This window comes from Lissotriton vulgaris, chromosome 5, assembly GCF_964263255.1.
Source record: "Lissotriton vulgaris chromosome 5, aLisVul1.2, whole genome shotgun sequence".
In the NCBI taxonomy this organism is placed as follows: domain Eukaryota; kingdom Metazoa; phylum Chordata; class Amphibia; order Caudata; family Salamandridae; genus Lissotriton; species Lissotriton vulgaris.
This window is the reverse complement of record NC_141693.1, coordinates 1,840,121,802-1,840,141,552: the sequence shown is the minus strand read 5'-3', so window position 1 is coordinate 1,840,141,552 and position 19,751 is coordinate 1,840,121,802. Positions and strand designations below refer to the sequence as shown.

The 19,751-nt window shown below is 43.6% G+C and overlaps 1 protein-coding gene across 2 annotated transcripts in view; it reads right to left on the bottom strand.

The window, feature by feature from the left end:
* The window catches only part of SOCS7 (suppressor of cytokine signaling 7), a 262,772-nt gene that overhangs the window by 7,898 nt on the left and 235,123 nt on the right, over window positions 1–19,751 (bottom strand). For both annotated transcript variants that reach the window (XM_086924311.1, XM_086924310.1), the window contains 3 exons: window positions 11,701–11,829; window positions 10,686–10,821; window positions 5,815–5,975 (listed from right to left, as the gene is read on the bottom strand). In XM_086924311.1, coding sequence (XP_086780437.1) covers window positions 5,855–5,975; window positions 10,686–10,821; window positions 11,701–11,829 — 386 coding nt within the window. In that variant the 3' untranslated portion in view covers window positions 5,815–5,854. The remainder of the gene's footprint in view (window positions 1–5,814; window positions 5,976–10,685; window positions 10,822–11,700; window positions 11,830–19,751) is intronic.

Below are 19,751 nucleotides of genomic sequence, written 5' to 3'. Positions count from 1 at the left end.
AGCAACTGACCTAACTGTCACCCCTGAGGCATGATGGGAAGCTAGGGATCATGGCTGCCTTAAAGGCACGGTGCCAGTTTCTTCTGTGTGTTTCTGTGGGTTCGCTTTTCAGCTGTCTGCACTTAAGTTTCTGCAATGCAGCCTATGTGCTGGCAATGTTTTTTCATTCCTCTTTGCAGGATTATGATTTCTGCTGTGTATTAAAGCAGTTTTCAAATGTGTTTCTTTCTCCCTGCTTTATTGAAATTGTACTTGTATGCAAGGGTAAGTAAGTATTTTATTAGCACAGTTAATTAAAACCAATGCAATACAAAAGCAGAATATATAAAACAAGAATATAAAATGACATGTATTTTAAAACCGACATAACATGGACGTTGCTGTTCAATTCGTGCTGGTAATAAGGTGTATTGTCCTTTCATTTTTCACGCAAAAAGTACTTTGGCAGTGGAATTAGTTTTTATTTTAAAAGCGGTTTAAATATCGGTTCTTGGCATTTTTTTCCACTGCCTTTATAAATTTTACCAGGCTGCAGCTCAGCTGGGGGTCCTGAGATGAAAAACAGGTGATGCAAAGGAAATTCTTACAACATTGCTCAGCGTTGTGTGGTATATCGAAGGCTGCATTGTGTGTTTATTGTTATATATATGTTTTATATGTTTCCGGGGTCCCGCGCATGGGCGGGAATATTCATGTGCTTATGACTATTGATAAGAATCCCCTGCAAGAGAACAGAAAGATCTCTCTGATGTAGTGTCCACTGGGACTTTATATCCCACTGTAAAGCCAATGTATGCCACCTGGATGCAGGAGGCCATCTGTACCAGCAGCGTCAGAGTCATGGCTTTGATTAAGGGGAGCTTTTGCAAAGGAGTCATAGTGAAACCGAATTATGTTAAGAGGTTCAGCATAGTCTGGAGGTGGGTGACAACTGCCTGGAGCGAGCCCACCTTCCAAAGCCATTTGTGGAGTTAGGGGAAGACTTGGATTCCTAACCTATTAAGGTGTGCTGCCAACATCGCCTTCACATTCATGAACATGCAAGAGGCTCTGGTGAGGTAAGAGGAGGCACATCGAGCTAGAAATGTTACTGGCCTACGGCAAACTGAAGGCAGCACATGTGGGCCTACAGGACGGGGATATGGAAATAAGCGTCCTACAGGAAAAACAGTCTAAACCAGTCATCAGGATTGAGGGTAGAGAAAACCATGGCTATTAGGCCTTAAGCCAGAACTTCAACAACAGCATTAGCTAAAGAACTTCAAGGAGGAAACTCTAGAGTGCAAAAGACGAGACTGAGTATTTTTGGAGGTAGCAGAAAGGTCTAGAGAAGTCACTCCACCACTGAGCAGAAATGCCCGTGTCATCTCCGGGTGCATGTGCCATTTGAGACAAAACCTGCTCTGTTTGCTCACTCACTCCACGCGAGATTCTGAGATGAATTAGTCACCCCAAAACTTCATTAGATCACCCTGCTTGACTGGGACAGAGATCAAAAAGGCCTCATGTGTCAGATAAATAAGTGCAGCGCCATAAGGTTAACGTGATGGTTCTGCTCCTTCGAAGTCCATAGTCTGCCAATCTTTACGTCACCCATGTGAAGTCTCCAGGCAGACGATACATCCGTCATCTGACATTCAGATACTGTCAGAAAAGCATGCTCAATGCTAGGCGCATTAAATTCAAAAGTTCAATTAAAGGGCCTCCAGGGGCCAGCACCAACAGGATGCACAATGCCAGGAGCACCAAAGCCTCTGAAGTATCCGAGCCGAAACGGATGCTTCCATCTGAAATACCTGCCCAAAGCCTGAATGTTCTGGAATTGCTGCAGGGACATAAAGGCCTTCAAAGCTACTGTGTGCTGGATGGCCCCTGCAAGAGGACTCCCCTGCACAGGCTGAAGAAGGCATTTGGGTTAATTAATACGGAACCCTAGAGTGGATAGCAATGACAGTCACCTGAAGGAAGTCAATGACAAGCTACATTGAGTCCACCTTCTAGAGTCTGCCATCCAGGTATAGGATGGCAGGATGTGCATCCATCATACGCAGATGGGCCAATACCAAAGGCATGAGCTTTATGAACACTCAAGGGGCCGAGGTAAAGTCAAAGGGTGACACAGTACTAGAAAATGGGCTGACCCACCACAAAATATAGAAAACTCTTGTGGGACAAATAAGTATGTGTCCTGCAACTTCAAGAACCCCATCCAGTGCTCCAAATCAAAGGCTGACACAACAATTGATATTTTGAATTTCTCTTCCTGAGAAAGGCATTAAAATAGCCTAAATTTAAAAAGCCTCTGGCTCAATCCAGTCTTTCTAGGGGACCTCAAAATATCAGAAGTAGTATCCTGTACCCCTCTCCACCTCAGGCAACACCTTGTTTGTGAGCTTGGCTACTAGCAGCATTCTCAGGAGAGAACATCAGCATGATCAACCCACGTTTGGACAAAAAAACTGCTGGGACATGGGGAACAGTAGTCAAGGAAGGAAGGGTATAATCAAACTGAACATCTTAAAGGACCCATTGGCCTGAAGAAATTGCATACAAGCTGGGAAGACAATGCCGAATCCTGGCACCTGCCATTCTCAGTTTACAAGAGGAGGGCAAGCTAAAGCAGCTTGGAAGCAGCACTTTGTAAAAAGGAGGAATACTGCTCTGCTGTATTTGTTGGCGACGATGTTGCCCATAACTTCCCTGGCTCTGGAACCACAAAACAGCAAGAGCCCTTCAGTTTCCTCAGAACTTTCAATACAGCTGGTTGAATTTGCGAGCCTCGAAAAGTAGCCCTAGCAAACAATCCATAACTCATTTGTCTTTAAAGAGTTCTAGCACCATATCTTTTTACTCACCAAATTGTCTAGCCCTATCAAAAAGCATAATGATATCCGGTAATGAAGTTTTACGCCCACCAGAAAACCCTGTGGCACACATCTAATCAGACAATAGTATGACACTAGTGCAGGTAGCCTGCGCAGCACAATGCATAGGACTCAGATCATTCTGGCCATCCTGTACCTTCTGGACAAAGGAGTTCTAAAAATCTTCAGGCAGAAAGGGCACAATCTCACTTGTCACATCCCAGAGGACATGAGAGCACTGACCTATGAGGCATGCAGCATTCAGTGAAGAGGGAAGCACAGGGCTACACAAAGAGAAGACTCACTTCCCCATCGTGTCAATTTTCTTAGATTTTCTGTTTTGTGGTGCCACGAGAAAAGCTTCTGAATTGACTTTGCTCATAGAGGCCTCAACGATAAGCCTCTCAGGTATAGAAGGCTGCGTTAGGCAGGACGGTTCACCTGGTCAAAGAGGTCTGTGTTGTCTTGCAATAGAAGGACTAAATGGCAGTGGCCATATAAAGCTTGAACTAGGTCACCTACAGGCCACTGCTAGGGGCTCAGTCAGGGCTTCATTACAAGCCAGCAACAGCTGCAATGTCAAAGGTCAGGGATGAAAAATTTCGATTAAGAGGCTAGTCTCTATAAATCTAGCAGCTCTGCGTACTACAACTACAAAATAAGTGCTATCCTCTGTCACAAACACCAAGGGCAAATTCAATTTTGTTTCTGGTGAAAAGTCCAAGTCACTAGCATTTTGAAGATCAAGACATAAGCCAACATCAGTCTAATGAAATTGGAAAAAATTGCCCACATTCTCAGTCTTCATTGTGGAGAGCCTGACTGAGGCCTTAAATTAGAATCAAACCTAAAGAAGGCCTCCGTCTTCCTGAAATGCAACCTTCAGTGCAAGGGAACAGGACAGCTAACCTCAACAGCTGGACCTGGGCAAACCAAAACACAGAAGGAGCATGTCGACTGCGCGACTACGAACCTGCATCATGGCTGCACCTCCTGTGCTGTTGCCCGACCTTAGCAACTGAAAGGAGGACCTTTCTCAGAGAACTATGCCTGAGAGGAAAAAGTAACCATCTGCCATGAGGCCTCTGTAGTATGTTTCTCACAAAAACAACCTCACACCCTGGCCCGCTGCAGAGGATTTGTACCATCTATCAGGGGTGCCATGCACCCTGGAACTGCCCCCGTCCCAGCCCTTGTAAGGTCCAAACGCTGATATTGGACTATTTTAAACAAAGGACCTCAAAAGAACACTCTCTAACACAGTCGCAAAGCACAAGCACTCTATAAAAGTAGGAGTATCAGCGTGTAGAATGGTAAATAAAGTAGTCCTGGAAATTTGAAGAGCCAGACGGTTGTTACTTTCATAGGGGACCGGACAAAGAACAACAGTCAACCTCAAATATGCGAAGAAGCCCCGAGACAAACTTTAGGACATAACTATTGCACCGTACCAGAGTTTTTAACCTCAATTAAAAAAAAAAATGTGTAGAGTTTTATATAGCGCAAACTAGACCCAAATCAGGAATCAGAGTGCTTTACATGAGCACCAGTTTCATTACATAAGGACACACTAATTTTTGTTAGGCAAGGGGAGATTAAGTGATTTACCCAGCATCACAGTACGTTGAGCGTCAAGCAGAGACTCAACCCGGTTCCCCAGCTTCAAGGTCGACCACTCTAGCCGTAAGGCTACATCCTCTCGCAAAATTAATAAACTATGATGTCCTTTTCTTTTTAATGCTCTTATTATAATGTAATGGTTTTAATTAACTCACGCAAATAAATTCAAATTGAATTCAGCTAACCTCAACATGAGGCTGTGCCATAATAAATAAATAGTGCAACACAGGACGTCACTACTAGCTGGTTGGCTCAGGACTCGCAATTGGAGCAGAATCCGGAATAGATACAGAAAGTTGGAGCCAATGGTAAGGGGGTGAGACAACGGCCCAGCTCTGGAACAGGCTGCAAGTGAATGATGACAGCTGATGAATGGAAGGCATGACACTGGTGGCTATGAGAGATCTGTTGGGCCCAAAGGAGTGCCAGAAGGATTCTGAATAATCTTAAAGAGTTGCAACATGGCCTCCTTGAAGGCTGCAATCCACAATTGAAAATCCATCCAGAATTGGAACTGAATCAAAGTTGGACATCTAAGGTACTGTCGGCTCCTTTGAGCACTGACTCTTAGGCATCATCCTGGAGCATGAGCATCTTGAGAAATGTGTCCTCCAATTTCATGCTGAACTCACCTGAAAAGGATCAACTGAAATGGACTTGTGACTTGGCACAGGTCCCAACTTATTTTGTTGGCTTCCTGCTCCCTAATGGCGTTCCAACACCATTAGGAAGCATTTATTACAGGAATTGGAGACTCTATGCGGATGCATGACCATCTACTTGTAACAAGTATGGTATGGCTTAAATCTGTCACCTTGGAGAGCTACACGATACGGCTTAAATAAAACCTTGGTAAAAGAAACGAAAACCATGGGAGTGGAGCTTGGAATCCAAGTTGAAGACAGTAGAAAAAGAGAAACAGACAGTGTGCAGGAGGGGCACATGTATGTGGCTCGCAGTCATCATGTCCAGGAGAGGGACAGAGCCATAACCAATGCATATGGTGCCCAGGAGGTACTGGGGAGTTTCTGGATCCATCTGACACCCAAGGAGCTTCACAAGGTAAGGAATCTGCAAATAGAAGCATTAATTGGAAGCAAAAATTCACATTAAGGAAGGGGAACCAAACACTTTTTTTTTTTATTTAAGCTTGTCCAGGTCCCAGACAATGACTAAAATAAGGCAAAATAGGACTCGTCTAAAAAAAGACTGTCGGGAAGTAACCATCATCCAGTGGAAAGCTCTATTTTATTCTCCCACTATTGGAACACAGAACCTAAAGTATGGTACTGGTGGGGAATGGAGTAGCTGAGGAGTGCACTTCCTTTACCGTAGGAGGTGACAGCGAGAAGATGGGCCTGGATCCCTCGTTACGTTGACGACTCGCTCTCTTGTTCTTGTGTGGAAACCAGTCGTGCCTCTTTCAGTGAAAGATAAACCTCTTCCTGGGGGTCATAGTAATAAAACTTCCTCAGGTAAGAGATCAACGGTCTGGAAGAAAAACAAAAAGAATAGACACATTAAAGCAGATGCAAAATGGCTTCAAGGATTCAATCTCAGTTTCTTAATACATAAAATTTAAAAAGGAACTTCACCAATCAGCTCCATCTTGAACAAAAGGGAGTGCATTAACAATGACTGACCCACAATGCTATTCTCCACAGCAGATCACTCATGCCAGACTTCACAAGCAGCCCTGTTCTCCCATGCAAATAAAATCCTAGCACTATATAAGTCAGTCAATTGTTTCTCAAGTTACAATGCCACCAAGAAACTTCTAAATATTTTTATACCTGTAGAGAACGGCTTCTAAGTTTCAGGACTATTTTCATGATGTCTCTGTTAAAGATGACTGACAGAGGAACAGGGATGATTCAGAAACATAGCCAATTGATTTGACACATCTTCAACTAGATTATCTTGAAGCAACTTCAGTTAATCCATTGTATTCGTAATAGATTTCACTTCCTATGGAAAGACCTAACTAACGAGTTACTTACCTTCAGTAATGCCTTATCTGGTAGAGACTTTATCTAGTTGTAGATTCCTTCCCATTGAAAATTCCCTAGGTGTCAGTCTAGATCGGAAAATCTTCAGCAGTACCTCTGCGTGCCAATAAGTGGTATCGATCAGCTTCGTGTTGGCAGTGTCAGTGCCTAAAGTGACATGTGTGTTGCCTATATAGGGACCATCCAAGCACGCCGACGTCAGTTTCTTTTCTAGACATTTCCGCACCAGAAGCACAGAGCCACATCAAAAGGCTGATGTATCAGTGTGCAAATGCTAAGGACCAACAGGGCACTTTTAGTAGGCAAAACCTTTCCTCAGAAGCAGTGAGGGTCTGTAAGGATCCTGCGGCTAGATGGAGTCTCTACCAGATAAGGCTATACCAAACATAATTAACTTGGTTATCTGATAGAGACATCAAGCCGCAGACTCCTTACCTTAGAATAGATAAAGCAATACTTGCCCGGAGGTGAGCAGCCATCCATCTGGAGATGGTTCATTCTGTACAGCCTTTCCCTTCTATGCTTAGGCGAACCCACCAAAGAGTTGATCGCTCTCCCGTTGCTCTTCGGGTCAAGGCGATATTAGTCCCTCCTCCTCCTTGGAAAGATGAGTTGGAGTCAAGAAAGTCGGCAGTATGATACTTTTCCCGACATGGAAGGGGGTCACCACATTTGATAAGAAAGATGCACAGGTTCGGAGAAACAGTTTGTCCAGAAAGAAATTGGCATATGGAGGGTGCACAGAAAGCGCCTGAAGCTCGCTAACCCCTCCTGGCCGAGGTATTGGCCACTAAGAAGACCATTTTGATTGTTGAGCGACATACATGACAACTATGCATGAGCTCAAAGGGTAAGCACGTCCAAATGTTAAAATCAAATCAAGGTCAAATTAGGGCATAATGAAAGGTTTTGGAGGGAACAAATGCTTAAGTATTTCCAGGAAAGGAGTCACAACAGGTAACTTGAACAGGGAGGGTTGAGCTGGGAACCATAAGAATGGCTGAAAGATACTCTTTAACTGTGCCAAAAGCAAAGACTCGCTGGGCTATCAATTAAACAAACAACAATTCCTCAGACAAAGGCGCTGAGATGGGATCAACATGCTTGTCAGTACACCAAACCACAAACTTGTCTCAACAAGAGGCATATACTGTCATAGTCGATGGATAACTGGCTGCCAGAATAACTTCGCAAACCTCTGAAGGAAGGTCAAGAGCAGTCAGCTGCCACATCATGATCTCCATGCATGAAGGCAGAGCATTCGCAGATTGGGGGTACAGAACCCTGCACTATTGCTGTGACAGGAGATTCTCCTGAAAAGGCAAACTGATCGGAGGACCGATGTTCATGCTCAGGAGTTTGGGATACCATACTCTCCGTGCCCAATCCGCTGCCATAAGGATGACCTGGGCTCGGTCGTTCCTGATCTTATTGATAATTCTGGGCAGGAAGGAGTACAGGAGGCCTGAGTTACATTAGAGATGAAATGAGTCTCCAAACAAGAGCTGCTTTGGAAACTCTAGATTACAGAAGTGCTGACACTCCACTTTCTCTGCGGTGATGAACAGATCTAACCAAGGTCCTCGCCAGTCCTGGAAGATGCCTTGCACTATCTCCGGATGGAGGTGCTCTTTGTGATTCGCGAGGCATCTTCGGCTGAGTCAGTCTGCCCAGAAATTCAGTGTTCACCTTCACCGGGTGTTGTACATCCAGAAGATGTCCTGCCGTTGGTGCCATTTCTAGAGATACAGAACCTCTTGCCACACGGTCGCCAACCCCATTCCACCCTGTTTGTTACAATACCACATTGAGTTGGTGTTGTCCATGACCATCTGAACCAGCTTTCCCTTGATGGAAGGAAGAAAGGCTTTTACGGCCAGTGGAATCATTCTCAACTTCATCAGGTTTATATGGAGTTGAGACTCCGGAGATCAGAGTCCTCTGATCTTCACCTCATCCATTTTGCGGCCCCAACCCAGGAGTGCCACATCGATCACCAGTGGGAGCTATGCGTAGGAAAGAGAGGGGTATGCAGCTGTCCCAATTACTAATCATCAGCCACCACTGTAGATCTTCTGCAGTTCCCTCCGATATCTGAAACCAGGTGGTAGATTCCCCCCAGATGCTGCACCCAGTGAGACTAGAGGTCCCACTGCAGTGTCTGTATATGTCAGCAGTATGCAGGAGGCACTGAGGCCCAGAAGCCATAGTCAGTCTCCCCAAAATCCAGGATAGAGGCTGAAACATCGGCATCATAGCCTGAATCTCCTGGACTCGCCGCTCCAATAGATAGGCCCGAAACTGCACTGTCTACAGAATGGCTGCAATGCAAGGGGTCGTCTAAGAGGGAGTCAGGTGTGACTCAGGCACACTCCTAGTGTACCCCAGAGAATGACAGAGGCCTGTCATGGTCCGGAGGTGGGTAACAACCACCTGAGGCAAGCCTGCCATCAACAGCCAGTTGCTGAGATAGGGAAAGACTGGAACCCCTGATCTCTGCAGATGGGCTAAAAGCACCACCATTACCTTTGTGAACACCTGGTGCACTGGCAAGGCCAAATGGGAGCACAGCAAACAAAGTGCTCATGAGCCACCATGAACTGCTGCCGTCTGTGGGTCGGCAGGGTGGTTTGTGAAAACAGGTGTCTTACAAGGCTAACATTATCATCCTGGGTCCAAGGCAGAGATGATCTGCACCAACATGAGCATTTTGAATGTCTCTTTCTCGGGAAGTAGTTGAGGGCAAAAGTCTAATATAGGGCGGAGGCCTCCATCCTTTTTCGGCACCTGAAAGTAGAACAAATAGTTATCACTGTCTATGTCTAATGTTAGCACCGTCTCTATATCTAATTTGGCCAAAACAGCCTGCACTTCCCGACGCGAGAGGTACCCTCCATCAGCCTGAAGATGGTGGCATGGGGGCGGGGTTTCTGTGAATGGAAGGAAGTACCCCAGCTGAACAATTTGGCGCACCCATTTGTCCAAGGACGTGGAATGCCATAGGGGCAAGTGGTGCTTGAATCTGCCACCAACTGGTTGCCTGTGATGGTGAGGGGCAGATTAAAGGGGTTTGGAGGCTACGTGGCTTCAGGGGGGTGGGGGGAGATGGTGGTAGACTGGGTATATCCTTGGCCTTGGGACCCCTGGGGTTTGTTCGAACCAAAGTCATGAAAGGTCGGGGGAGCCTGTTGGCCATGGTGGAGGCAGGTATGGAAGCGGTTGGTGGCCCCCTAGCGTAGCCATGAAAGGTAAGCACTTGTATAGGTACCGCACACTTCACTTCTGGGGCAGATTCCAGCAACAAGGCATTCAGCGCCACCTACTGGCAGGCAGACCTACTGCTCAACATTTTCCAGATCTAGTCATATGTCTGGGGAATGTTCTAAGGTAAGGAACCTACGGTCAGAAGACTTTCAGATAAGTATAATCAGGTTTAGGTAGGGTGTAAGGACAGAGATAAACATACCTAATTGCCCACCTTCTGACTATGCTTGGCTAAGCTGTAATATTTTTTCAACTAATTGCAGAACTGTTTATTTCAAAATAGTTATTCAATTTTGCGTGGCTTTTGCACCCTCTCCTTCCTCTGAGAGTCTTATCCATACCCACACTCCTGACTTCCCCTTTCAGTGTACACTGTCTGCTACTGTTTAAATTCCCAAGTCCCCACTCAAGACCCCATAGTGTCTGATTCACCCCTCTGTATGTTTGCCTCTTGATATGTCCAAAGACAATCACCGCTACTGATATGTTCCGCAGGAGGTCATGCTGCATGAAACACCTGTAATGTGCTAAGTGAGGCACTAGTGGGGAGAATTTGCCACTGTGGACTTGCAAATGAGGAATTACCAGCTTAAAGATAATAGCTTATAGACAGACACATCTAGTACATCAGCAAATAAAAAAGGGCAACAAAGCTATCAAGCAAGAAAGAAAGGGAGACACTAAGAGAGGAACAAAGAAATTAAATAACACTTTAGTAAAAGGAAAAAACAGGAGTAATTAAAAGAAGTTGAGAACACAAGAGAACAAAAAAAAAAGAGGACAATAAGGAGCTAATGGGAAAGAAGAAGGGAGGGTTTATGGCATACCTGTGCAAAACAAGAAAGAGGAAAAGCTAACCAGGCTTGGCCTGAATCGCTTGAGGAGGGAGAAAAGCAAAAAAGGAGTTCTTGCAGTAAGAAATACTTACTTGGGCAACGGGAGTTCTGGAATGTGATCTATTCGAACAAGCTGTCTGATCCGAAAGCGGCACAGATGCTGGAGAGATTTGACGTTACTGAATCGGGAAACTGGATAGAGCAGTTGGACAGGTGTTGGAGGGAGACCTGTAAGGAAAATATATATCTGAATCTTGACAAAACCTACAGTAAACACAATTGATTAATGACTGAAAACTTTGTAGTTAACAATTTTCTAGCTATAGGGCCTTTTGATATTGGCCAGATGACAACATACCAAAAATCTAAGTCTCTGGGCCAATTGTAGATTCGTTCTGGACAAGGAACAGGAAATGATGGCACAACAATGCATTAAGTGGCTAATGAACACAACATGACATTAACTTATCACTTTTGTTTTATTTTCAGGGCGTGAAAAATCCACTTGACCGCTCACATTTGAGAGTCAAGATTCATTCAGGACGAGCTATTTTTAGGTCCTAAGCGTACTTTCTGGCGAGTAGGAAGACAAACTGACACTTGACCTCTGCCTCTGAAAGCAGAGGAAATGTGACAAGATTGCAAGATTTAAAGGCATCTTTATTGCTCACAAGCTTGCTTTCAGAGTCAGAGGTCAAGTGCATTTCAGTTAGGTCAAAGAGATTTTGTAGGTTACTAGACCTGCAGGTCTAGTGCAATTTTTATGATTTTTCAAGCCCTGTTTTTTAATGTGGAGCCCTCAGGACAATGGGTCCCTGTGCCATAGGATCCAAGCTGCTCCTCACTGTTGAGCTCTAAAAACACTAAAACCTGTATATGGTTACACGGCCTGGCACAACAGACTGGAGCATTCCTACTGGCACAGGTTCATCATTCCTGAGCCTATATTGCTGTCTATCTACCTTGGTGAGACAGGCAAACAAGTCCTGACCTAGAATTGTTTGCCCTATTGGGACATAAAGAAAGTTGAAAAAACACATTCAAAGATCCTCTTAACATTCAAAGCTGTGAATTTTTTAAATCTAGATGATGCTGTAAAAGACTCACCTGGGACTCTAGAGCGTAGAAAATAAAGAAACTTTCCATTCTTGGAATGCATGATGGCTCGTTTTATAAACTCCACCACAGACTGACAGCGGTCCTCAAATTTTGGGTGACACCACAGACTGAAAGTTCCTATCAATTTGAAAATTAAAACCAGATGAATATCTCATTACACTTCTTTCACAACATTATAAACAAACTCATGAAAGGGAAGAGTTACTTTCAAGTTAAAAAAATCTATATTATAGAAATTTCACAAGAGTAGCAGAATTGTTAACACTAGGAGGATTGAGAACACAATTACAATGCCATGCTATTTTTTAGCCGATCAACCACATCCAGAACATCAAAATTTGGGACTTAATCACATCATTTAAAAATTCACAATTACAAACCACTTAGCAATAACAATGTTAAATAGGTCACAATGAAAGTGGAGCATTCTGAAGATGTAAGAGAGGCTGAGTGTCATGATTGTGTAGTGAAGTTAACTAAGGTGGACAAGTAGGTGTTAATTGCCTGTAGGAAAAGTTACTTACCTGTAATCCTAGTTCTCTTCCACAGGAATCCTCATGAAAGTCTTAAGCACTGAATATTCCAGCCTATGTGCCGGGACCCCGGACACATATTAAAAAAAATATATATGTATATATATATATATGTGTGTGTAACGTAAGAAAATATGTATGCACTAGTAAAAAAGATATATATATTTTAAAAAATTTACTAAATGTAAAGCAGGCCAACATGGCATGAACCGGACTGATTTTAGAAAATCTTTTAATAAAACTGTAACCATCAGAAGTTTCTTGACCTGCAAAAGTAATTTTTTTGTGTATCTGTTACAATGCTCATGTCCTAAAATATATATAGGTAGCACTACTCTACCTGTTCATCAACTAATCCTTCAACACAGGCGAGCAATTGTCAATCAAGACAGAACGTATCCTATTGCACGGCATTTCGAGTCCCATCATCAAAGTAATCCTGTGAGCCTGCAATATACTTGTATAGCAGAGGTCCCCAAGAGAAAGGGAGGGGGCGACAGGGAAAGACATATTTTATTCTGGAATTTAACTGCAAGGAACCGCATGGGCTCAACGTAGATGAGGATCTGTATACTTGTCTGTCTTGATATATAAGATGAAGAGTTTATAATAGGAGAATCTGCACTCGAAACCATGAATTGATTGTTTTTAACCTCTTAAGCGCTGCTGACGGCCAACGGTCGTCACGAGCAATACCTCCCCAGTGCTGCGCACCGCCATTTGACGTCCATTCAGCACTAGTTCCAATGGACAGCGCAGCACTGGGGAGGGATATTTGCGAAGCAGCTAAGGTGTTAAGAAAATTTCTTTTTTACAGTGATAGTATTTTTTGATATAAGTAAGAAGAGGACCAATGTGATTAAGTTGGTAAAAATAGTTCTTGCAATCTAGGAATTATTAAGCAATTTTGCACTGAAATTAAACTGATTTTAGAAATTGTAAAGAGTGAAAATGTTTACTTAGTGAAAGGTATCTAGTTTACATATGCACATGCACTTTATTTTCCAATAGATTATCGTATCGGAATTGGTTTACATTGAAAGGAGTGAGATGTTTACATTGAGAAATTATCATTATTTACATAAACACAAGCACTTTTTATGCGTTAAAGGTAATTCGAGAATCACATATTGATTCTAGATGTTGGCAAACCTTTTTTCAATTGATATGAATTTATTATCGATATATGAATTATGGGAAATTATATCGATTTGTTTTAGTTTTACAGTGAATTATTTTGGAATTTTAATTAACAAGTTATGCATAATATAAAATTGTACTGTGGCACTGGCACTTTGAAATTTGCAAGAACTAAGAATTAATGGAAATAGGCACTTGCCGTTATATTCTTAAACCATGCTGAAGATTGCAAATTCTCTAAAGTACTAGCACTTTTTGAAATTTTATGGTTAAAAAAACTTTAATTAATTTTGATCAAGAATTGATGAAAGAGAATAATTGTAAATGAAGCTTGGCTGCGATATAAGAATATATATATATATGTGAATGCTGTCAGGTAACACTGTGTCCATCATCGATTTCCACTATCACTGTGATGTGTATTTTAACTTGTAAAAAAATGGTGGTCGAACATCGTGAACAAGGGAGCTTGACTCCCGAAACGCGTTGATGTGAACTCGTCATTTAAAAAATAAAACGGAGTACGTTTTAATCCTATTGTGGAGTGCCGGATCGTTATCTGTTGCCTGTTGGATAATCCCATATTTACGCGTTTGGTTTTTTGACACAGCAATGCACAGGATAGCTGACTAATAAAAAATAGTCCGTCTCTCTCATTTTTGTGAGCGCTGTGAGAATTGTGGCGTGGAGAGTGGAACCTGTATAGAGAGAGAGAGAGAGAGAGATTGATATATACAGATTTTTTTATATATATTTATGCTGCCTATGTCAAGGGCTAAAAATGCCTTCTGCACATTGCATTTTCCTTTAATAAATCAATTATAAGACTCCAGCATTTCTGTAAATCAGAAAAGAGAGCATACAGTTAAAAAAATACAGCCTTTGATCGAAGAGAAAACCGCATATTAAAATAAAGGCATTGGTAGCCAATAGGCTGCATTCTAATCATAACGAGAAAACTGGCACAGTGCCTTTAAGATCTTAAGGACCACCTGTATAACATCATGCTTTAGGGATTACAGTTAGGTCAGTATTTTTTTACGATGACCTGAAGTACAGAGTCTGAATTTGTATGAACAGCTGACTATTAAATTAGTTAGGGGAGGAGGCAGGGTTGCTTATGACTTTGATGAGTATTTCCCTGGAATAGAACTAGGATTACAGGTAAGTAGCTTATCCTTCTCTTCTAGGGGCTCCTCCTCAATAGTCATAAACACTTACTAGAGTAGCAAGCCCATCCCACACCTCTCTGGATGAATCCAGAGGAAAAACAAGCAGCTGTAAACATTTATTGAAATAGATTTCTCAAGGAGGCCTGCCCTACTTTGGTGTCAGTCTTAGCGCCTGAATTGAGACAGTAGTGCTTTATGAGAGTATGCTCCGAACTCAAAGTACCTGCCTTACAGATCTTGGAGATGGGAACTTTTCTAAGTAGGGCTGCTATTGCTGCTTTGCTCCTCGTAGAGTGGGTTTTGAGTCTGGCAGGCAATTGTTTGTTGGCCAACTGATAGGTGAACAGAACACACAAAACTATCCATCTAGATAGAAATGGACTGTTTAGAGGAGGCTATGCCTATCCTCATAGGACCACAATTAATAAACAGATGGTCAGATTGTCTGATCGTCTTGGTCGGGTCTAGGTAACATTTCAAGACTCTTAAGATCGAAAGAGTGTAGCCCTTTCTGCAGGTGTGGAAGGGTTGGTAAAGAATGAAGGAAGTTAAATTGTTTGGTTGAAGTGGAAATCAGACACTACTTTGGGGAGAAAACTGGGATGAGTTCTTATCACCAAACTGTTGTTATGGAACACTCTTTAAGGTTCTTTGGCATAGACAGCCTGAATTTCACTGTTTCTGCATGCCGAGGTGATAGCTACAAGAAAAGAAGCTTTCCAAGTAAGGTGTTGGAAGGCTGCCTTATGGATTGGTACAAATAGGGGACCCATGAGTTTGGAAGGAACCACATTCAGTTTCCAAGAAGGAGAGAGAGCGAGAGAACAGACAAGTGGGAACACATTCTTAAACCCCTCCAAGAAATCTTTTACGACAGGGATTTGAAATAATTATCTTTTAGTGGGGAACTTTCTATAAGCCATAATGGCTGCAAGATGTACCTTAATTGAGAGAAATTGTAGGCCAAATTTGGCTAGATGAAGATGATGAGATAATATAACCTCTTGCCCCAGCAGAGGATGTAAATTAATCTCAATACACCACATGTAAAATCTTTTCCACTTGAAAGTATACGAACGTCCAGTGGAAGGATGTTTGGATTCCCTAAGTATATCCAAGCACTCCTGAGAGATGCCTAAATGTCCGTATTGTAAGAATTCAGGAGAAAACTGTCAAGCTCAGCAAAGGGAAGGTTGGGGTGGGAAATCTCCCAGCGTAGCTTGTAGAGGAGATCCGGTTTGCATGGAAGCCTCTTATGTGGCCGTTCGGACAGGTGGAGAAGATCTGGACACCAAGTCTGGTGAAGCCATTCTCGAGCAATCGGGATCATTTTGGCTCTGTCCTGACACAAGTTTGTCGGTGACCGTTGGTATCAGGGGAATAGGAGGAGACAAATACAGAAATGTTTCGGACCAGTCCTTCAAAAGAGCGTTCGCCTTTTCCCTGGTCAGTAGAACCTGGAGGTAAAGTCTGGATATTTTTTGTTGAGCTTGTCTGCAAGCAGGTCTATCTGCGGATGTCCCCATTGTTTGAAAAGGTTTCTTACGGCGTTGTCGCACAGAACCCAGTCATGCAGTTCTGCCAAGTGACCGCATAGAGCGTCTGTTTGTTCTGGACTCCTGGCAGGTGGACTGCTGAGATTGTTAGACCCCTCACTAGGCGCCTGTGCCATATTACTTGCACTTCCAAGGAGAGAGGGCGAGAGCGAGTCCATCCTTGCTTGTTCAAATAGTGCATTGTGGTCGTGTTGTCTGTTTGGACTAGGAGTGAGTTGGTTCGAATGGCAGGGTAGAAAGGTTTGAGGGCTAAATGGAGTGCCCACAGCTCCAGCATAATATTTTGATATTGTTGCTCCTTGGTCGATCACAGTCCCTGCATTTGTAGAGTACCCATCTGAGCACCCCAGCCCGGGAGAGATGCGCCTGAGTGTTTGAGTTGGAGTGCTCTGGTGGAAAGGGATGTTAATCAGTAGATTTTGACGAAGAGACCACCTTGGTAGGGATGTTTTTGCAGCTTGAGATCTGGCATTTTTAATCAGAAAAATACAGGACACCACTTACCCTAGAAGAGATGCCATCTGTCTGGCAATGGGCATGGGGTGTCCAGGCTTTTGGTACATTTTTGAGCAATTGATAACAGTCACTACACAAAGGACATACTTTTGCGACCGTTGTGTACAGTGTTGCACCTAACTAATGTAGCCTTTGTGTTGGAGTCTGTATTGACTTTTTGATGTTGATGTGGAGATCCAGAGATGGTAGGGTCTTGACATAGATATGATATTGTTCCTTCACTTGCTCTGGAGAGGAACTTTTAACTAGCCAGTCCGGTAGATACATTTTCTTTTGCGCTGTAAGGCTGCTGCTACTACTGCCCTGCACTTTGTAAAAGTGCGAGCAGCTGACTTCAGGCCAAAGGGTAACATTTTATATTGGGAATGCCTGGCTGCCACTTTGAACAGCAGGCATTTTGGATGTTTTGTTGCTTTTGGGATGTGGGAGTAGACATTCTGCAGGTCGTTAGAACACATCCAGTCCTCCTGATATAAGTTGGGGGTTTATCTGGTGAAGAGCCAACATTCTGAATCTTTCCTGGCGGATATATTTGTTTAGTAGATGTAGGTACAGAATGGGTCTGAATTCTGCAGATGGGCCTTTTTTCTTTACGAGGAACTACCAAGAGTATACACCTATTTCTAGCTGTGAGTGAGTTACCTCATCTAAAGTGTCTTTGTGAAGGGAGAGTGTAGACTTCGCTTTGCAGTAATTTCAGCTGGTGGCAAGCGGCATGTGACAGTGGAACTCCTGGAGGTGGAAGCGTTTGTACCCATTCTCTACAGTATTTAAGACCAACCGGTCATTGGTGAAGGTGCGCCACTCGTTGAGCTACTTTCTTCGAAAAAGTCTTTCCAGTCACGAGGTAAGGTGACTCCTCCTTTCAGTGATAGTGCGAAGGGCATGGACTCCATTGTTTTCCCGCAGAGGGTGAGAATGGAGTTAATAAGTGTAGAATAGAGATGTCCAGGCGTATGTATGTAAATTGAGGACTGCAAAAACTACAGGAGAACGGGGAGGTGGGTGTTCGTATGTTTATCTACAGCTCTACATGCCAAGAACAGATGCTTACTGGGTAAATAACATTATCTGTTTTCTAAGAGTTTTTATATAGAGCGAACTAAACCAGAGAAATCGGGTATCACCACTCTTTACATGAGCACCAGTTTTTTTTGTTTTACAGATGGACACATTTATTTTTTGTTAGGCACAGGGAGATTAAGTGATTTACCCAGAATCACAGGATGTTGAGCGTCGTTGCTGAGACTCAAACTCAGTTTTCCAGCTTTGAGGTCGACTGCTCTAGCCGTAAGGCTACATCCTCTCCCCGATTCTTTATGTAGTTGTACCCTATGATATTCTGCAGCTCGAGCAAGTAATTCTAAATACCCTACATTGTCGTCAGGAGGGGAAGGCTTTGCAGGATAAAGGTCTGGGTCATTGTCAGTAGGTGAATCTATATTGTAGTCTTTCCAGGGATCTACAGGTAAATTAGTGTCTCAAGCATCATCCTGTGGTGGTGAAGAGTAAGGTGGTGTAATAAGTAAATGTTCTAATGCTGGAGAAAGTGGTGAATGTGTAGGGGAACATGGTGGAGGAGGAGAAGGGTTAGTACCGACATTCTTCCTCTTTAAAGGAATCGTATCATGTATGTCCTCTGATTCAGGTTTCCGCTTCTGAGGCAGTTTAGTAGGAAGACGTCCTGTATCAGGATCAATCTAAAGTTCCTTTTCTTTTGGGTCCAATTTGGGAGGTGGTACATCAAAAATCAGATCCTGCAGGTGTGAAGGAGCATTTTTCGGTTTCGGCACCGAGGACTTCTGTGCCGGGATGTCATTACTTTTCAGTCTTGAAGATTTCGGCATTGAGGGTTTCGGCTCAGAAGCAGTCTTCGGCTTTGAGCCCGAAGGGTTTGGCTCAGTGCCTGCTTTATCTGACTCGATCCTGAACCGGAAGGCATAACAATATGTTTTGGTGCTGAGGCAAGGTGTTAGAAACATCTTCTCTGTGCCTTCTGTGGCCTGAAGGCAGAGGTGGAACCGAAGCCTTTTGCTTGGTCTGAATTGGATTTCGGGCATGGGGTGTTCGCTACTCACAGTACAGTTTGAGAATATGTTGAGATCGTTCCGGCCCCAAGACCTCTAATCATTCACTTTACCAGATAAAACTGGTACGTTGACCTTGCGGTATGTCATCTTCCATCTCGGAGTCCGATTCCAGAATAAATACAGGTTCTTCCTGTTCCTCTTCATGCGCGGATCCTTCACTGAAGATGTCCGTCATGTATGTGATGTTCTGACTTTGCATTTCACGATGTCAAGCCAGACGATCGCAGAGCGTTTTCTTGGATCGAAACGACCTGCATGCGTTGCAGTTCTGTTTGTTGTGCTCCGGAGATAAGCACAAATTACACATTTCGTGCGAGTCGGTGCGCGGAAACTTTACGCTGCACCGAGGACAACATTTGAATGGAGGCCGTTCCATCCACTGCGAGGTGGACCGACGCAGTTAGGCCCGTCGGCCTTCCGCGAGTCTTCTGATCGAAATAGAATTTTTTAAAATTCGATACGATACGCGGAGAAGTGGGATACGTGTACAAAACAATACTGCCACGGATAGAGTGGATTGCACACCGAGGGGTACCCGAAGAATGGTTTCGGAGCGCAGCAATACACATCCGAACCTGATGGTGGAAAAAAACAATCTAACAATGGAGTTGATGCCCATGAAAACTATCATCGAAAGGAAGAGTCACTTTACCTTGACTTCGCAGAAAAACAACTTGCAAACATCCAGACCCAACACTAGATGGCAGGAGTATGCAAAGCATGTGATCTACAGCTCACATGCCTCGAACAGTAGGTTTAGTATGCGTTGTTAGGACTCTGGCTTCAGAGCGGTCAGACGAAGAGGAACGTCATGCACACACCCCATGTGAATATCCATGAGCCGCAAGGTCAGCGTCAACTGCAGCTGCGTTTATTACCTTATAAACCTCCTTCCGGTAGAAACTCCTCAAAATCCTGTCTATCTTCTCTGGGAGGTTTTTCTGAGAATCTGGAGAGTGAGTTCCAGAGAGACCGGTCATAATGTCCCAGTAAAGCTGTGTCACTAGAGACTTTCATGAATGAGGCCTAAGA